The sequence below is a fragment of the Myotis brandtii genome, unplaced genomic scaffold, assembly GCF_000412655.1.
Source record: "Myotis brandtii unplaced genomic scaffold, ASM41265v1 scaffold521, whole genome shotgun sequence".
NCBI classification, from domain to species: domain Eukaryota; kingdom Metazoa; phylum Chordata; class Mammalia; order Chiroptera; family Vespertilionidae; genus Myotis; species Myotis brandtii.
In genome coordinates, this window is record NW_005369870.1 from 2,781,188 (window position 1) to 2,794,830 (window position 13,643).

Genomic DNA, 13,643 nt, shown 5'->3' on the forward strand with positions numbered 1-13,643 from the left:
CACCCGCCAGCCCTCCTGCCAGGATAGGAACCCTGTACTGTGCCTGTCTTAGGAGCCACAGAGGCAAAGAGTGAGAAGAGCATCCCACCAAGAGCCCCCACCAGATTATTTTCATGCTCCTGCTTCTACCCCCACCCCCGTCAACAGCTCAACCTGGGGCACATTTATTCCTCTTCTAACCAGACTTTAACCCTCTGCTCCCACCCCTACCCCACCTCATTGCCAGCCCCTCCATCTCTCTCCCCAGTCTCTCTGACCCTCCAACATTTCTCTCCCTCATTCTCTGAGTCCCCCTCAGACACAGAGGTGTCTGGCTGACCCCCCTGGCCTCTATCCCCTACAGGTTGAGGCCCTTACCGAAGAAGACCCCCAGCACTGTGCGGTTCTGCAGGGAGGCCTGCCCTGCAGGGCCCCTCATGGCAGTGTTGCTGACGTCACGGGGATTAGGCAGGTAGGGCTCTCCCAAGGGCTGGTACACACCATCTGCATAGGTGGCTGGGACCAGGCGCTGCAGCCGATAGCCTGCAATGGGATGGGTAGGGACAAGGACCAATCCTCAGAGGAGTTCCCTGACCTCCTCTCTCCCAGGCTTCCTCCATACCACAGATCTTAAAACCTCGGGAATGGATAAGCCATTGCTGGTGTCTGCCAGTCCTTGACCCTAAGCCAGTGGTTCTCAACCTTCTGGACCTTTAAATACAGTTCCTCATGTTGTGACCCAACCATAAAATTGTTTTCGTTACTATTTCATAGCTGTAATGTTGCTACTGTTATGAATCGTAATGTAAATATCTGATAAGCAGGATGGTCTTAGGCGACCCCTGTGAAAGGGTCATTCAACTGCCAAAGGGGTCGGGACCCACAGGTTGAGAACCGCTGCCCTAAGCAGTGGGTACCATCTTAACCCTTGGCTCTGTATCTACTTGACTCTCACTGACCTTTGCTGCCCCATCTGTGCTCCATGAGGTTGTTGTACCATCCATCAAATCGCTGCACCTCCCAGGAAATAGGATTCTGAGCTCCTGTGTGAGGATGGAGGGAAGGGGCAGCTGTGCAAGTCAGTACATGAGAGGATGGGCAGGCCTGCAGAATCTGTGTCCTGTGAGCCTGACACTTGGGTCAGCAGAAAGTGGACATCCAGCACAGATGTGGGAGGTAGGGGAGGGTACAGAGGGAGCCAATCAGAGCAAAGTGATGTTCAAATTCAAGCCCAATCTTTAAGCTGTTGCGGGGGGGTGGGGGGGTCAGATATGGCAGGGAGCACTTCAGGATTGTAGCCAGGTAGCCACGTGCAGTGTGCTGACAAATGGCCTCAGAGAGAAAGAGGAAGCAGAAGAACAGGGGCAACGGAGAAGGAGATGCAAGAGACTTTTGTCACTCTCACACCTCAGCTCCCTGGGGGACATGGCAGGACAGCAGCCACTCCAAGCCTTAAGACATCACACAGAGCAAGAGCTAGCCACCCCCAAACAGACAGCCACCCCCAAAGAGCAAGCCACTCTTCCACCCAGGAAAGGACATGTCATTCTCTGATCCATCCCCAGGCAGGGGCAGGGGCTTGGCCCTCTCCTGCTGAGTAGAGCCCAGAGCAAGGATGTGGATCACAGAGCTGTGGTTTTGATCCTTTTTCCAGTTTCTTGGGTGGGATCAGGGACTGATAGTCAAGTGGATAACCTTGCCCCCTTCTCTTTGGGGATCAACATGTCCCCCATATAATTCCTCCTCTTGACCCTATTGGCTCCAAAAATCTAGGGTTTGGGAGGGAGTACTCGGCTGCCGAGGGAAGAACTCAGGCAATGGGGGCAGAGGGAAGCATCCAGAATCAGAAATATAGCAGGGGATCTTCTGGTCAGTAGATCAGATGACCAGTCAGATTCCTTTCCCCAAATGAGGAGGCCATAGCGCTGAGTCTCCCCCTCTCCTCAACTCAGAGAACAGAGCAAAGAAAAGGACTCTCATTAGCCAGAGGGAGGCCTATTCCTCAGATTGTCTCCCCACTCAGACCAAGGACAGGATCTCAGAGCTACTCTCCTGCCCCATAGTTCACACACACACACACACACACACACACACACACACACACACCAGGTGGTCAGAGAGGAAAAATGACTCAGGCCCTGATATTTGAGCAAAGAACTGAGGAGGAGCAGAATAAGTGACCCCAAAATATGTCACTTTGGCATGTGGATTATTTTGAGCTGAAGGCAATCAAGATATAGCAGACTCAAGAAAAAACTACCCTTTTCTCAACCACCTAAAAAATATTAGGTAGGGGCCTGGCCCAGGAAGAGGGTTAATACCAGAGATAACTTCTGATCTGGATGGCAGGGCAAACATCTAACCAGATATCTGCTCTTCCTATTGTCTTATGAATTTCCCTTCTCCCCTTTGATGCCCCAGACCACTATCCCATTCCTCAGCTTAGGATGGTAAAGAAGCCAAAGAATCAAGAAGGGATGAAGGGAAAAATTTTCCATCCCTGCAGAAACCAACTAAGGATCAGGACTTGGGGCAGAAATAGGGCAGCCACATACATTCTATCTCTAAAATAAGATGAACTTGTGGCAGAACAAGGGATGGGAGCTGTTGGGGAGGGCATGGGGGAGAATGCCTCTTGGGAATTAGAGGCAAGAGAAAAGGAAAATCTAAGGCCAGGGCATAGATAAGGTTGGAAGAAATGCAAATGTGAGCAGCTCTGGCAAGGGAGAAGCTGCAGGGGCTGGCTCATCACCCTATGCCGCCAGCCAGGACAGATCATTTCACAGATTTTCTTTGCTCCTTGTTCTTGCATCCCCGCCCCTGATGATCACAGACTTGCTCTTTTAACCTAATTTGTGGCACCTTAAGCCCACTTCCCTCCTCAGAGACCCAGACTATAGGGAATTGCCTCAGATTCTAGTAAGAGACTATCCAAAGCCAAAGGTAACAAGATGAAACTCTTGTGGATTTTTTTCCTAATCATATTGTTTTAGAACATTGGTGACTTCCCTTTGAGGAAGTCAGCATTCAGTCCAATTTGACCCCAAGATCCTTTATTTTTTTTCTGTGTCTAATTAATCTTTTTCTATTTGGGGTCAGGGGTGGAGGCCATAGGGCTGAGTCTTCCCTTCTCCTCAACTCGGAGAACAGAGCAAAGAAAAGTACTCTCATTAGCCAAAGAGTCACCCACTCAGACTAAGGACAGGATCTCAGAGCTGCTCTCCTGGCCCCATACGTGACATGAAAGGAAGGCACAATCAACACGCTGGAGATGAGCACCTGCAGGCTACTGTGTTAGCTAGGGAGCAGGCATAGAAATGAATGTGATACAGCTTCTGTCCTTGGAGAAGCCCAGAAGATGCTGGGTTCCTCTGCTCCTAGCCATGGTTCTCCTCCAAGCTGTACTCACCAGTGGGTATCCATGGCCCAACCAGGAATGTCCATGCCAGAGCCAGGCAGAAGCCCATGATGAAAATGGAGAATACCATAAAATGGAGACACTAGAAAAAGACAGAGTTTCGAGAGAATGAACCCCAGCAATTATGGAAAGTCAGGTCAGGGCCTTGGCATGAATCCAGGCATGGGGCTGGGACAAGGCCACAGTAAGTAGCACAGAGCAAGGAGACTCCCTCCCTCCCAAGAATCTTTCACTCATTCACAAATTACTTGATGAACACCCACTATGTACTGGGCACGGGCCTAGGCACTGGAGATTAAGTGATGAACAAAGCAAACAGAGATCCTCACATTACTGGACTTTGCTGCCCAAGAATAAATGGAAAACCGTGCTTATGCAGTGTGTTCCTTGGACAGAGCCTTGTTAGGAGGCCAGGATATGGTGCCACTGCCAGTCCACTGTGTGGATCTGAGATCACTTATCTGGTCTGGACCTTGGTTTCCTCTTCCAGTTGTGGGAGTAAACATGTCTGAACTGTCTACCTCCTAGCATGGTTTTGGGAATCAAATGTGAGATTGAGAAGTGGCAGGTGTTATGTAAATGTCATCTAGAGAGTGTGGGCTGGAGCTTGGCTCCTCTGAGTCAACTCAGAGGGGTTCCTATGTTTAATGCCAACGTCCTGCTCGCTCTCCCCAGGCCAATAGATCACCTAGCGACAACAGGGAGACAGAGGCAGCAGGGGACTCAGGTTGGGACTTCTAAGTGGTACAGGGAGCGCCCAACACCAGTGAAGACCTCCTAAAGGCAATATGGAGGTTGGGGGTGGAGCGGGGCTGGGGAACTATCTAGTGGAGGAAGGTGGGAGCTCATGGAAAGCCTCATCTCTAAGCCAAGCCCTCAGGGCTCCTGGGTAGGTTGTCTAGTCACAGAGGAGGGAACCCAGAGGGTGACCTCACCCCCACTGACCATATCTCATTAAAGAAATGAGCTCAGCCAGCGTGGCTCCGTGGTTGAGCGTCGACCTATGAACCAGGAGGTCATGGTTTGATTCCTGGTCAGGACACATGCCCGAGTTGTGGGCTTGATCCCCAGTGTGGGGCATGCAGGAGGCAGCTATTTAATGATTCTCTTTCATCATTGATGTTTCTAACTCTCTCTCCCTCTCCCGTCCTCTCTGAAATCAATAAAATAAAAAAATTTAAGAAAAAAATGAAAAAATGTAGGCCCTGTCATAATTCAAAAGCTTAGTGTTCTACCCACTCCATCCCAGAGACTGTCCAGACACCAGCCTTTGATAGTTTGTGAAGAAAGAGCAGGGCTCTGGATGGTTGAAGCCATAAGGCTGGACATGCTGAAGTGCCCACAGTGGTCCTTCCCTGATCTAGAATGTCCTGCTTCCTTCCCCTCCCACTCTGACTTCTGGATCCTTGGTCCGGACACCAATGTACCACTCAGTCCCTAAAAGCATGCAGCGAGCCTGCAGGCCAGGCTGTGGGAACAACCTGAAGGAGAAGGTGGATACGTAATAAGCACTCCTTGTGGGTGGGTAGCCACAGGGATTTACATAGCACATTTGTTCCCTAACTTTTTACCAACCTTCAAAGGAAGGCACAACCTCAGGAAAGGGCTGTAAAGCCCCAGGCAGCGGCAGAACCAGGAAGCGAATACAGGCCTGCCTCCTTCTTGACCCACATGGCAACTTTTCCAGCCACGAAGTCCTACAGCAGTGACTCTGGGGTGGGGAAAGAGGAGTCAAGGCCCTAAGCTGTGGTCGGCAAACTGGGGCTCGCGAGCCACATGTGGCTCTTTGGCCCCTTGAGTGTGGCTCTTCCTAAGCCTTAGGAGTACCCTAATTAAGTTAATAACAATGTACCTACCTATATAGTTAAAGTTAAAAAAATTTGGCTCTCAAAAGAAATTTCAGTCGTTGTGCTGTTGATATTTGGCTCTGCTGACTAATGAGTTTGCCGACCACTGCTAGGGAGTCCAACTTGGTCCCAAGGGAGGACTGAAGAGGAAAGCCTGGTCTCTAAAAGTCCCCAGTTCCCTCCCGGCATGATGTGCTGCTGCCAGGAAGAGCTCAGGGAGATCCCCCGACGCCCAAGCAAACCAGGTCACCCAACATTCCCAGACCCCAAAGCATCTAGTCTCCCAAAACCTTGGTGGGTGGAGGATAGGCCCTAACGGGACCCACTGCAGCCTCAGGCTAAGAACGGAGGCGCGGGAGGGTCTGGCTGAATTCCCCTTCCCTCAAAAATGTGGCGGAGCTGGGGCTCCCTCCGCTCCCCCCTCCTCCGGCCCCCTTCTCCCAGCGCCAGATCTGCAGGCCCAGGGCAGCCCTCCGGCATCTGACCTGCGGTTGCGGAGTCCCCCCTTCAGGGACTGCGGCTTCGCTCCCGGACGCCCGCTCTCGTCCAGCTCCCTCTCTAGTTCTGCGCCAGGACGGGCGGGGCTGGGGGGGGGGGGGGGGGGGGTCGGTGACAGCAGGCGGCGCACCCCAGATCTATGGCTGGGCGGGGCGAAATGGGGCGGGGTAGAAGCCGGCGCACTGGGGACCCGCCGAGGTGCCCCGTGGACACCCGGGAGCGCAAGGTGAGACGCCACGTGCTCGCAGGACCCAAGTGGAGGGAAAGTTCGCGTCCGTGGCTAGGGCTCAGCTGGTGTGGCCACGTGAGGAGCGAAAAGGGCAAGTCCGCTTGCACGGGTCTGCTGAGGCTGGGAGTGGAAGACGGAAAGGGTGCAGGGGGCCGGAGAGGCGCTCCCTAAATCCTCTCCGCACCGTTGGTTCTGGGCTCTAAGACCTTGGTCCGAAGACCTGGCCAGGCGTCCCAGCAAGACACGCATCCTCAGACCCTGTTGGAGACGGTGCTATCCACCCTCGCCACCCCCGAGCAGTTCACCGTGAGATCGCGGAGGTCTCACGCTGCCCGCGCCCCGGACAGCATCGCTAGGTTTGTGCTGGAGCTGCCGGGGCGCTGAGCATGCGGGGAGGAGAGCGGAGTCTGAGGGGTGGCTGCGGAGGGGCACGGTCCCTCCTCTGTGCCGGGCTGGCGTTGGGCAGCGCCGCGGAGCCTGGGCTGCAGTCTGAGAAGGTCGAGGGTGGTTTAAAATAGGAGGTGGAGAAGCATCCGGGACCCGGTTTGTCGGGTCAGAGCCTGGTCCTTAAGTGATGAGAAAAGTGGGGGGTGGAAGGGAGCCCCGCGGAGAGAAAGGGCGCGCGCTTTCTTGACAGAACGTCCGGACCAGGTCCCCTGATTCCACCCCGGAGAGCGTCGCGGGCGAGGTTCCATAGGAGGAGGCCAGCGGCGCGAGCTGCCACGCACGCATTGTTTGAAGACGCGAAGGTGGGGAACCCTGGTACCATGTGAGTGGCGGGGATGTGGCTGCAGTCCCGGTGCATTTTGGAGGGGGGCTTAAAGTGCCGCCCTCGCCCGGGCCCCTAGGGGCGCACTTCTTGTGTTCAATCGGATCAAAACCAGATTTTCAAAGAAAAAGTTTGGTAAGAAGCTAAGAGGAAGCAAGAAAAATCTTGTAAGGCCATAAATGTCGCAAGACTTACAGACACCCAGTCCTTCTCCCTGCTTAGCTAAAGTCTGGATAGTTCGGTTTGTATGATTCAGTACCCCTGGGTCCTTACTACCTCAGCCCTTACTGGAGATCCTTGTCTCAGGCTGCTTTTCTGATCTTGTTCTGATTCTCCATTTAATTTTTCCTTTAGTGCAACAACGCACATACACATGCCCACGCACGTTCTTAAAGAAGAGAGGCGGGGACAGGAGTTTGTGACGGGGTCTCCTTAGCTAGCCAGGGCTGTAAAGTTTTAATGGGGTCAACCCCAACCAGAGAAATAAACCATCAATCACAGTATAGTAGCTGTGTATCACCCATTAGAGCTCTTGGCAACTCCAGACATGTGACCCACTCCTCATTTGTAGAGAGAATTAATAGTCCTTACTCTATGGGTTCCAGAGATGGGGGAGGTGGGCAGGAGACTTCAGGAAGAAATTCCTGTCAAGCTATAAGAGAGGCTACAGAGCAGTAAGAAAGTGGCTGAGAACTTTGGATGCTGGGGACTGTAGCTTGTACTAGGATCAATTTTCTTAAAGATTGGATCTATTTCTTGCTGGCCCCTCATACATACATGGGAGTCCCTTTTCATCCTACGGCAGGAAGGATGTGTCCGGAATACAACTTAATATGAGAAATGCTTCAGTATTTTAAGGGACATCAGAAAGGGCACATCTTTCCAGGTCAGGTAATAAAGGAGGACCCCAAAGTGTGAGGATTGGCCTGCCCCAGTGAAAAAGTACCCCAGTTTTGTTACAGGGGCATCTGGTGCAGGGCTTTAGTGTCTAGATGTCTGTTACTGCGAACTTCTTCCTTGTTGTGCCTGTATTTCTGTTTATATGAACTTGTAGGTGTATGTCTGATTGTTCCTAGTGTTTATTAATAACAATGTGCATTGTGTTTATTTCCCAATCATGGTGGTGAGCTCAGGGAGAAGTGGGTCAAGTGAAGACTGACATGAGATTTTTATCAGATGAGGAGAAATTCTACTGTCAGACCCTTCTTGGCAAATCAGGGAGGAAGGTGTTCCTGAGGGAAATGATAAGCTTCATAGGAAAAGCAGGATTGCTGGATGTGGGGACTTTTCATTTTAGTCCCACCTCTTCATGCAGGAGAGGCCTGTTAGCTAAATCATGAAAATCAAATTAAGACAGGAGCATGAAAAATTAACTTTCAACTAGGCAATGTTGCCTGGTCAGCATGGCTCAGTGGTTGGGTGTCGACCTATGAACCAGGAAGTCATGGTTTGATTCCCAGTCAGGGCATAAGCCTGGGTTGTGGGCTTGATCCCCAGTGTGGGGCATATAGGAGGCAGCCGATCAATGATTCTCTCTCATCTTTGATGTTTCTATCTCTCTCTCCCTCTCCCTTCCTTTCTGAAATCAATAAAAATATATTTTAAAAAAAACAAAGAAAAAAACTAGGCAATGTGGTTAAGAAAGACCTAATTTATTAAATTGAACAAAAAAACTTAAGGCAAATTTCATTCACCAATTATCTCTTTGATTTAGTCATCTTTAATAAATATTTTGGAAAATTGGAAATAAGTTAACAATGTTCTGTGCTTAGGATACAGAAAGCCTTTGGTAGTGTTTCTTTGCTGCACCATACTAATAGAGATGAGCCATTCTTGTAACATATTGTATAACTTCCCTTTTAAATAAATGCAGGAATAAGGTGACCCTGACCAAAATACATTACACTATTATTTGCTTATATTGCAAATATTTGTTTTTGAAGTTACAGAATGTAACATGTATTAGCAAGCTTGCTTTATCTTCCTATCTTACTAACTAATCATTTTATAGACTTCCTAAAAAATATAGCCTTCTATCAAAATTATAATGGTTTCATTTTAGGCTTCATAAATTTAAAACTCTTAGACCAATAAACATCTGCTTTAAAATAAATATCACTGCCCAGCCTGTGTGGCTCAGCGATCAGACCTATGAACCAGGAGATCACGGTTCGATTACTGGTCAAGGCACGATTCCTGGTAAGGGCACATGTCCGGGTTGCAGGCTTGATCCCCAGTGAGGAGCATGTAGGAGGCAGTCGATCAATGATTCTCTCTCATCATTGATGTTTCTATCTCTCTCTCCCTCTTCCTTCCTCTCTGAAATCAATTAAAATATTTTTGAAAATAAAATAAATATCACTATGACATATTTTACAAAATAATTTAATCCACAAATTCTGTTACTCACGTTGAGCTAGAGTTCAAATGTATGTTTCAGATTCAATTTAAAATGAACATTCGTGCTTTGAAGAATCCAACCATTCAATTTAAAATGAACATTCGTGCTTTGAAGAATCCAAAATTTCTGAAAATTTTGTGAAATCATTAAAAATTGACATGGTTAGTCAAATCCCTTCCTGCCCAGTCCTTAGCCCTATATTGGTGAGAACTCAAAGTAATGTTGAATGACAATGAGGGAATATAGCTCCCCCTTGTGTTCCAAATAGAAGATGCTGCCTGCACAGGGAGGAACCCGTTCATAATATTCATTCATTTGATCCACAGACTGATTAGTATATGCTATGTTCAGGAGTTGCAAAGATGGAATAAGGATAGTCAAAGCTAGAAGGGAGGGAGATGTTCAAACAGACTATAAATTGATTATTGGGATCATGGACGGAGGTGTGTTCAAAATGCAATCAGAACATTAGATGTAGGAACATCCACATATATCTGATAGCATCCTTCACAGAGGGGTTAACACAAGCTGAGACTTGAAAAGTGAAAAGGCGTTTGCCAAGAATGTAAGAGCATTCCAAGCAGAGGAAATAGCACGTACAAAGGCATGAAGGCTTGAAAGAGCATGTCAGATTTCGAGAAAGACCAATAGCTCAGTGTGGCTAGAGATTAGGCTGAGTGAAAGATGGAGATGGAAGGGTAGGTGGGACCAGACTACAAAGGACTTTCTATGTGATGGTGAGATTAGATTTTCCCCAGAGCAAAAAATTGAAATAATTCTATTTGCTTGTTAGAAATATTGTTCTGACACCAGGCAAGACAGGATGAGGCTGAATTAGGGCAGAGGCAGTGGGGAAGGAAATGCATGGATGGTTTCAATAAATATTTAAGAAGTACGATATTCCAGGTCTCTGCTTTATTTGATTAATGGAGTGGTGACCAAAAAGATAAAAAATGAAAAGCAAAATAGAGACAGTGAATTCAGTTTGGGACCTGTTAAATTTGAGGCATCCATGGAACATCCAAGTGAAAAAGCCCATGGGGTAATTGACCCTGTTGTGTTTGGAGCCCAGATAAGAGGTCTACTTAGAAATATAGATTTGAGAAGCATAAGCTATGAGAAAGGTGGTGGTGAAGGCAGGCTGGATAGGTTTCAGAGCCCAGAAGAAAAAGAGATACTCCTTCCTCTGGGATGGGAGAGTTGACAAGTTAAGAAAATAACTAGCCCAGAAGGAAAGGGGAAGTCTGGGAGCTATGATGTTTTGTAGGAGAATCACAGTATTTAGAACTAGAAGGGACTCCAAGATCATCATATCTAATTGTAGAGAAAGAAACAAAGGACTGGGGAAGTTGTCATTTGCCTTCCTAATGTTACATTATTCGTTGAAGAACTGGAACCAGACCCAGAACTGATTCCAGCCCAGTTCTCTCCAAAAAGGATTGGAGATAAATGAAATAATAGATTGTCATCGCCTTCCCAATCTGGTAGCTTCCATGTATTGATATTCTGTTCCAGGTACTATTCTTAGCACTTTACATACACAGTCTCATTTTATATTCACAATGACCCTATGATGTAAACATTATTATCATCTCCATCCTATATAATAAAAGGCAAATATGCAAATTGTCCTCACGGGCAGGAGTTCCACTGACCAGTTTGACTGACTGGGAGTTAGACGTGCGTTGACCATCAGGGGGTGGCACAGAAGATGGCGGGCATCGGGACTGCGGGGCGGGCTGGCAGCAGTGGAGGCACTGCTGGCCCCGATGGACCCCGATGGACCCTGATGGACCCCGATGGGCCCCAATGAGAGCAGCACAGCGACCAGGGGCAGGGGGAGGGGCCGGCGAGCAGGCGGCACCAGGCCAAGGCAGGTGCAAGCAGGGGCCCTGATCGCCCTGCTGGTTGCCCCACAGATCAGCCCTGATTGCCGGCCAGGCCTAGGGACCCTACTTGTGCACGAATTTTGTACACTGGGTCTCTAGTCTATATATATAAAAGCCTATGCCACTGTTCCACCATTTGACAGGTAGTTATGATGCACACTGACCACCAGGGAGCAGATACTCAACGCACAGACATGGAAACATTGAACAGACTGATTCATCTCAGAGGGAAGGGGGGAGGTGGGAGGGCAGGAAGAGATTAACCTAAGATCTTATATGCATACTAGAGGCCTGGTGCATGGATTCCTGCACTGGTGAGGTTCCTTGGCCTGGCCTGTGGGGATTGGGCCCAAACCGGCTCTCCAACATCCCCTGTCTCGGATTGCGAGAGGGTGCAGGCCAGGCCAAGGGACCCTCCAGTGCACAAATCCATGCATTGGGCCTCTAGTTTTTAAATAAAATTCTCTGTAGAGGTCAAGTAACTTGCAAGAGGCAGAGGTGGAAATTAAACATAGAACTACTTAACTCCAAAGCTTGTTCTTTCACTCTCATCCTATATAATAAAGAGCTAATATGCAAATGGTCATCACACCCTCACACTGTCATGCCCTCATGCCATCACGCCATAATGGCTCAGACACTCAACACTGAGGAGAGAGGAATGGTAACCAGCCAGGCACAAATGAGCTCACAAGAGAGGAATGGGGACCAGCCAGGCTGTGGCCCAGGAGAGGGACAAGTCGCCCGCCCCGCAGTCCTGGGCGTCAGTGGCTGTGCCTGCGCCTTCTGCCCAGGAGAGGGACAAGCTGTTTGCTCCACGGTCCCAGGCGCCAGTGCCTGTGCCTGCGGCCCGGGAGAGGGACAAGCTGCCCACCCATGGTCCCCTGCAGTTGCGGCTGGCCCGGGCGAAGCTGTCCCAGGTCCTGGGTGCCTATGGCCAGCCAGAGGGAGGGAAGCCTGGGTCCTGGGTGCGGGGTGAGGCAGAGGCAGTTAGGGGTGATCAGACCAGCAGGGGAGCAGTTAGGGATGATCAGGCAGGCAGGCAGAGGTGGTTAGGGGCAATCAGGCAGGCAGGCAGGAGAGCAGTTAAGAGCCAATGGTCCCGGATTGCGAGAGGTAGTCGGACATCCCCTGAGGGGTCCTGCATTGGAGAGGGTGCAGGCCGGGCTGAGGAACCCCACACCCACCCCATGCATGAATTTCATGCACTGGGCCTCTAGTCAGTGTATAAAGCATGGAGCCTCTTGCGCAAACCAAGATCCCAGTGTAGATCACACTCAGGGAAATGAGCAGAGCTGGAATCATTGATTGTAAAATATACTTTATTCTCACATTTTGACATCTCTGAAATTGAGGTGTATCTTACCAACAATGGCTGTCATGGTTTAATTTGTAGTTTCTTTCTTTCGCATAAAGTAATAGTGTGTCTTGTAATCCATTTTGTCTGGATTTAATAAAACACACTATCTGTCTGCAAAGGGACAAATTAGAGTAAATATAGCTCTGAAATCAGGGAACAGGCAGAGAAGAGCTGAGCCAGTGTGTGAGCTGAAATAAGGCCTGGGAATTTAAGTCAAGGAGGAAGGCTGCGGTTGATGACGTGTGCGGTAGAAGGACATCTGGCCTCTGGCCCTGGCGCCATGCCTGGTGGATGGCAGGTGCTCCTTCAGCGCTTATTGAGGTGAACTCAATTCAACTCAATTGTTCTGGAGTAGCCAGAGCTGGAGCCAGGCACTTGAGAAAGCTGACAGACTAGTGTGGGCAGTGCCAGGTCTGGAAATCAGCCTTCTGATAATATAGTTGGATCATATACTTAGCAGAGCTGTCTGACCTTTGTTCCTTTGGGGACTGAGGAGGAAAACCAAAATTTGTGCCATCTGTACTATCTTTTACCCTTATGCTTTCACTTGATAGTAAATATAGCTCTTTTTTTGTTCTGTGATGTGTCTGGAGGCCTGAGGGAGATAAAAAAAAAGAAAAAAAAGAATTGTGTCTCTTAAGACAGTGCCAAAGGAAGCAGAGAAGCCTCCAGGGTGGTGGCGGCACTGATTTAGAGACCTGGAGGTTAGGAAGGGAACATGGAACCACAGAGACTGATTGCCAAGACCCTCATTCATTCACAGCCAGAACATGGGTTCACAGCCAGAACATGGGGAGTGGAATGGCAGTAACAGTGGAGTCTGGTGAGCTCAAGAGAAGAGGGGCCTGATCTGGTTTATTCTTGGCTGTATCTCCAGCACCAAGAACAGTGCCTGGCACACAGGGCACTCAATAAACATCTATCTTTCTTGTACAGCATCTGCCTTCCCTGCACAACCCCACCAGAATGGCTGCTTTTGGACACACATTCCCCTTCTATGCTGGCCCCAAGCCAACCTTCCCAATGGACACCACCTTGGCCATCATCATCACCATCTTTCTTACTGCACTGGTCACTTTCATCATCATCCTACCTGGCATTCGGGGCAAAACGGTAAGAAACAAGCCCAGCCCTGGGGACCCTGGCCCCAGAGAGACCTTGGCCTTGAGGTGAGGGGGCCATACTCTCTCACTATAACTAGGCTCAGGAAACAGGCTTCAGTCCTGAGAAAGCAACCCCCACCCCAAGCTCCC

The 13,643-nt window shown here is 49.5% G+C and overlaps 3 protein-coding genes across 15 annotated transcripts in view; 1 reads left to right on the forward strand and 2 right to left on the reverse strand.

Annotated features, from left to right (window-relative positions):
* Positions 1 to 83, reverse strand: part of DUOX1 (dual oxidase 1) — a 33,164-nt gene extending 33,081 nt beyond the window's left edge. The window contains exon 1 of the mRNA XM_014548728.1: positions 39 to 83. Coding sequence (XP_014404214.1) covers positions 39 to 83 — 45 coding nt within the window. The remainder of the gene's footprint in view (positions 1 to 38) is intronic.
* Positions 84 to 258: 175 nt separating this feature from the next.
* LOC106728032 (dual oxidase 1-like) lies at positions 259 to 5,805 on the reverse strand. Of its 2 annotated transcripts, XM_014548774.1 has the most exons (5): positions 5,730 to 5,805; positions 4,973 to 5,108; positions 3,389 to 3,479; positions 939 to 1,022; positions 259 to 522 (listed from the first exon to the last, which is right to left on the reverse strand). In XM_014548774.1, the coding sequence occupies exons 3-5, from the start codon at positions 3,465 to 3,467 to the stop codon at positions 338 to 340; spliced, it is 348 nt and encodes a 115-aa protein (XP_014404260.1). In that variant the 5' UTR covers positions 3,468 to 3,479; positions 4,973 to 5,108; positions 5,730 to 5,805; the 3' UTR covers positions 259 to 337. The 2 variants fall into 2 exon arrangements, with proteins under 2 accessions (XP_014404260.1, XP_014404261.1); XM_014548775.1 differs by lacking the exon at positions 4,973 to 5,108.
* Positions 5,806 to 5,917: 112 nt separating this feature from the next.
* The window catches only part of DUOXA1 (dual oxidase maturation factor 1), an 11,456-nt gene continuing 3,730 nt past the window's right edge, over positions 5,918 to 13,643 (forward strand). For 2 of the 12 annotated variants that reach the window (XM_014548813.1, XM_014548818.1), the window contains exons 1-4: positions 5,918 to 6,327; positions 6,609 to 6,740; positions 13,173 to 13,213; positions 13,327 to 13,503. In XM_014548813.1, coding sequence (XP_014404299.1) covers positions 13,180 to 13,213; positions 13,327 to 13,503 — 211 coding nt within the window. In that variant the 5' untranslated portion in view covers positions 5,918 to 6,327; positions 6,609 to 6,740; positions 13,173 to 13,179. Of the gene's footprint in view, positions 6,328 to 6,353; positions 6,741 to 13,172; positions 13,214 to 13,326; positions 13,504 to 13,643 lie in introns of those variants that run through there. The other 10 variants (XM_014548820.1, XM_014548824.1, XM_014548819.1 and 7 more) reach the window with 6 other exon arrangements.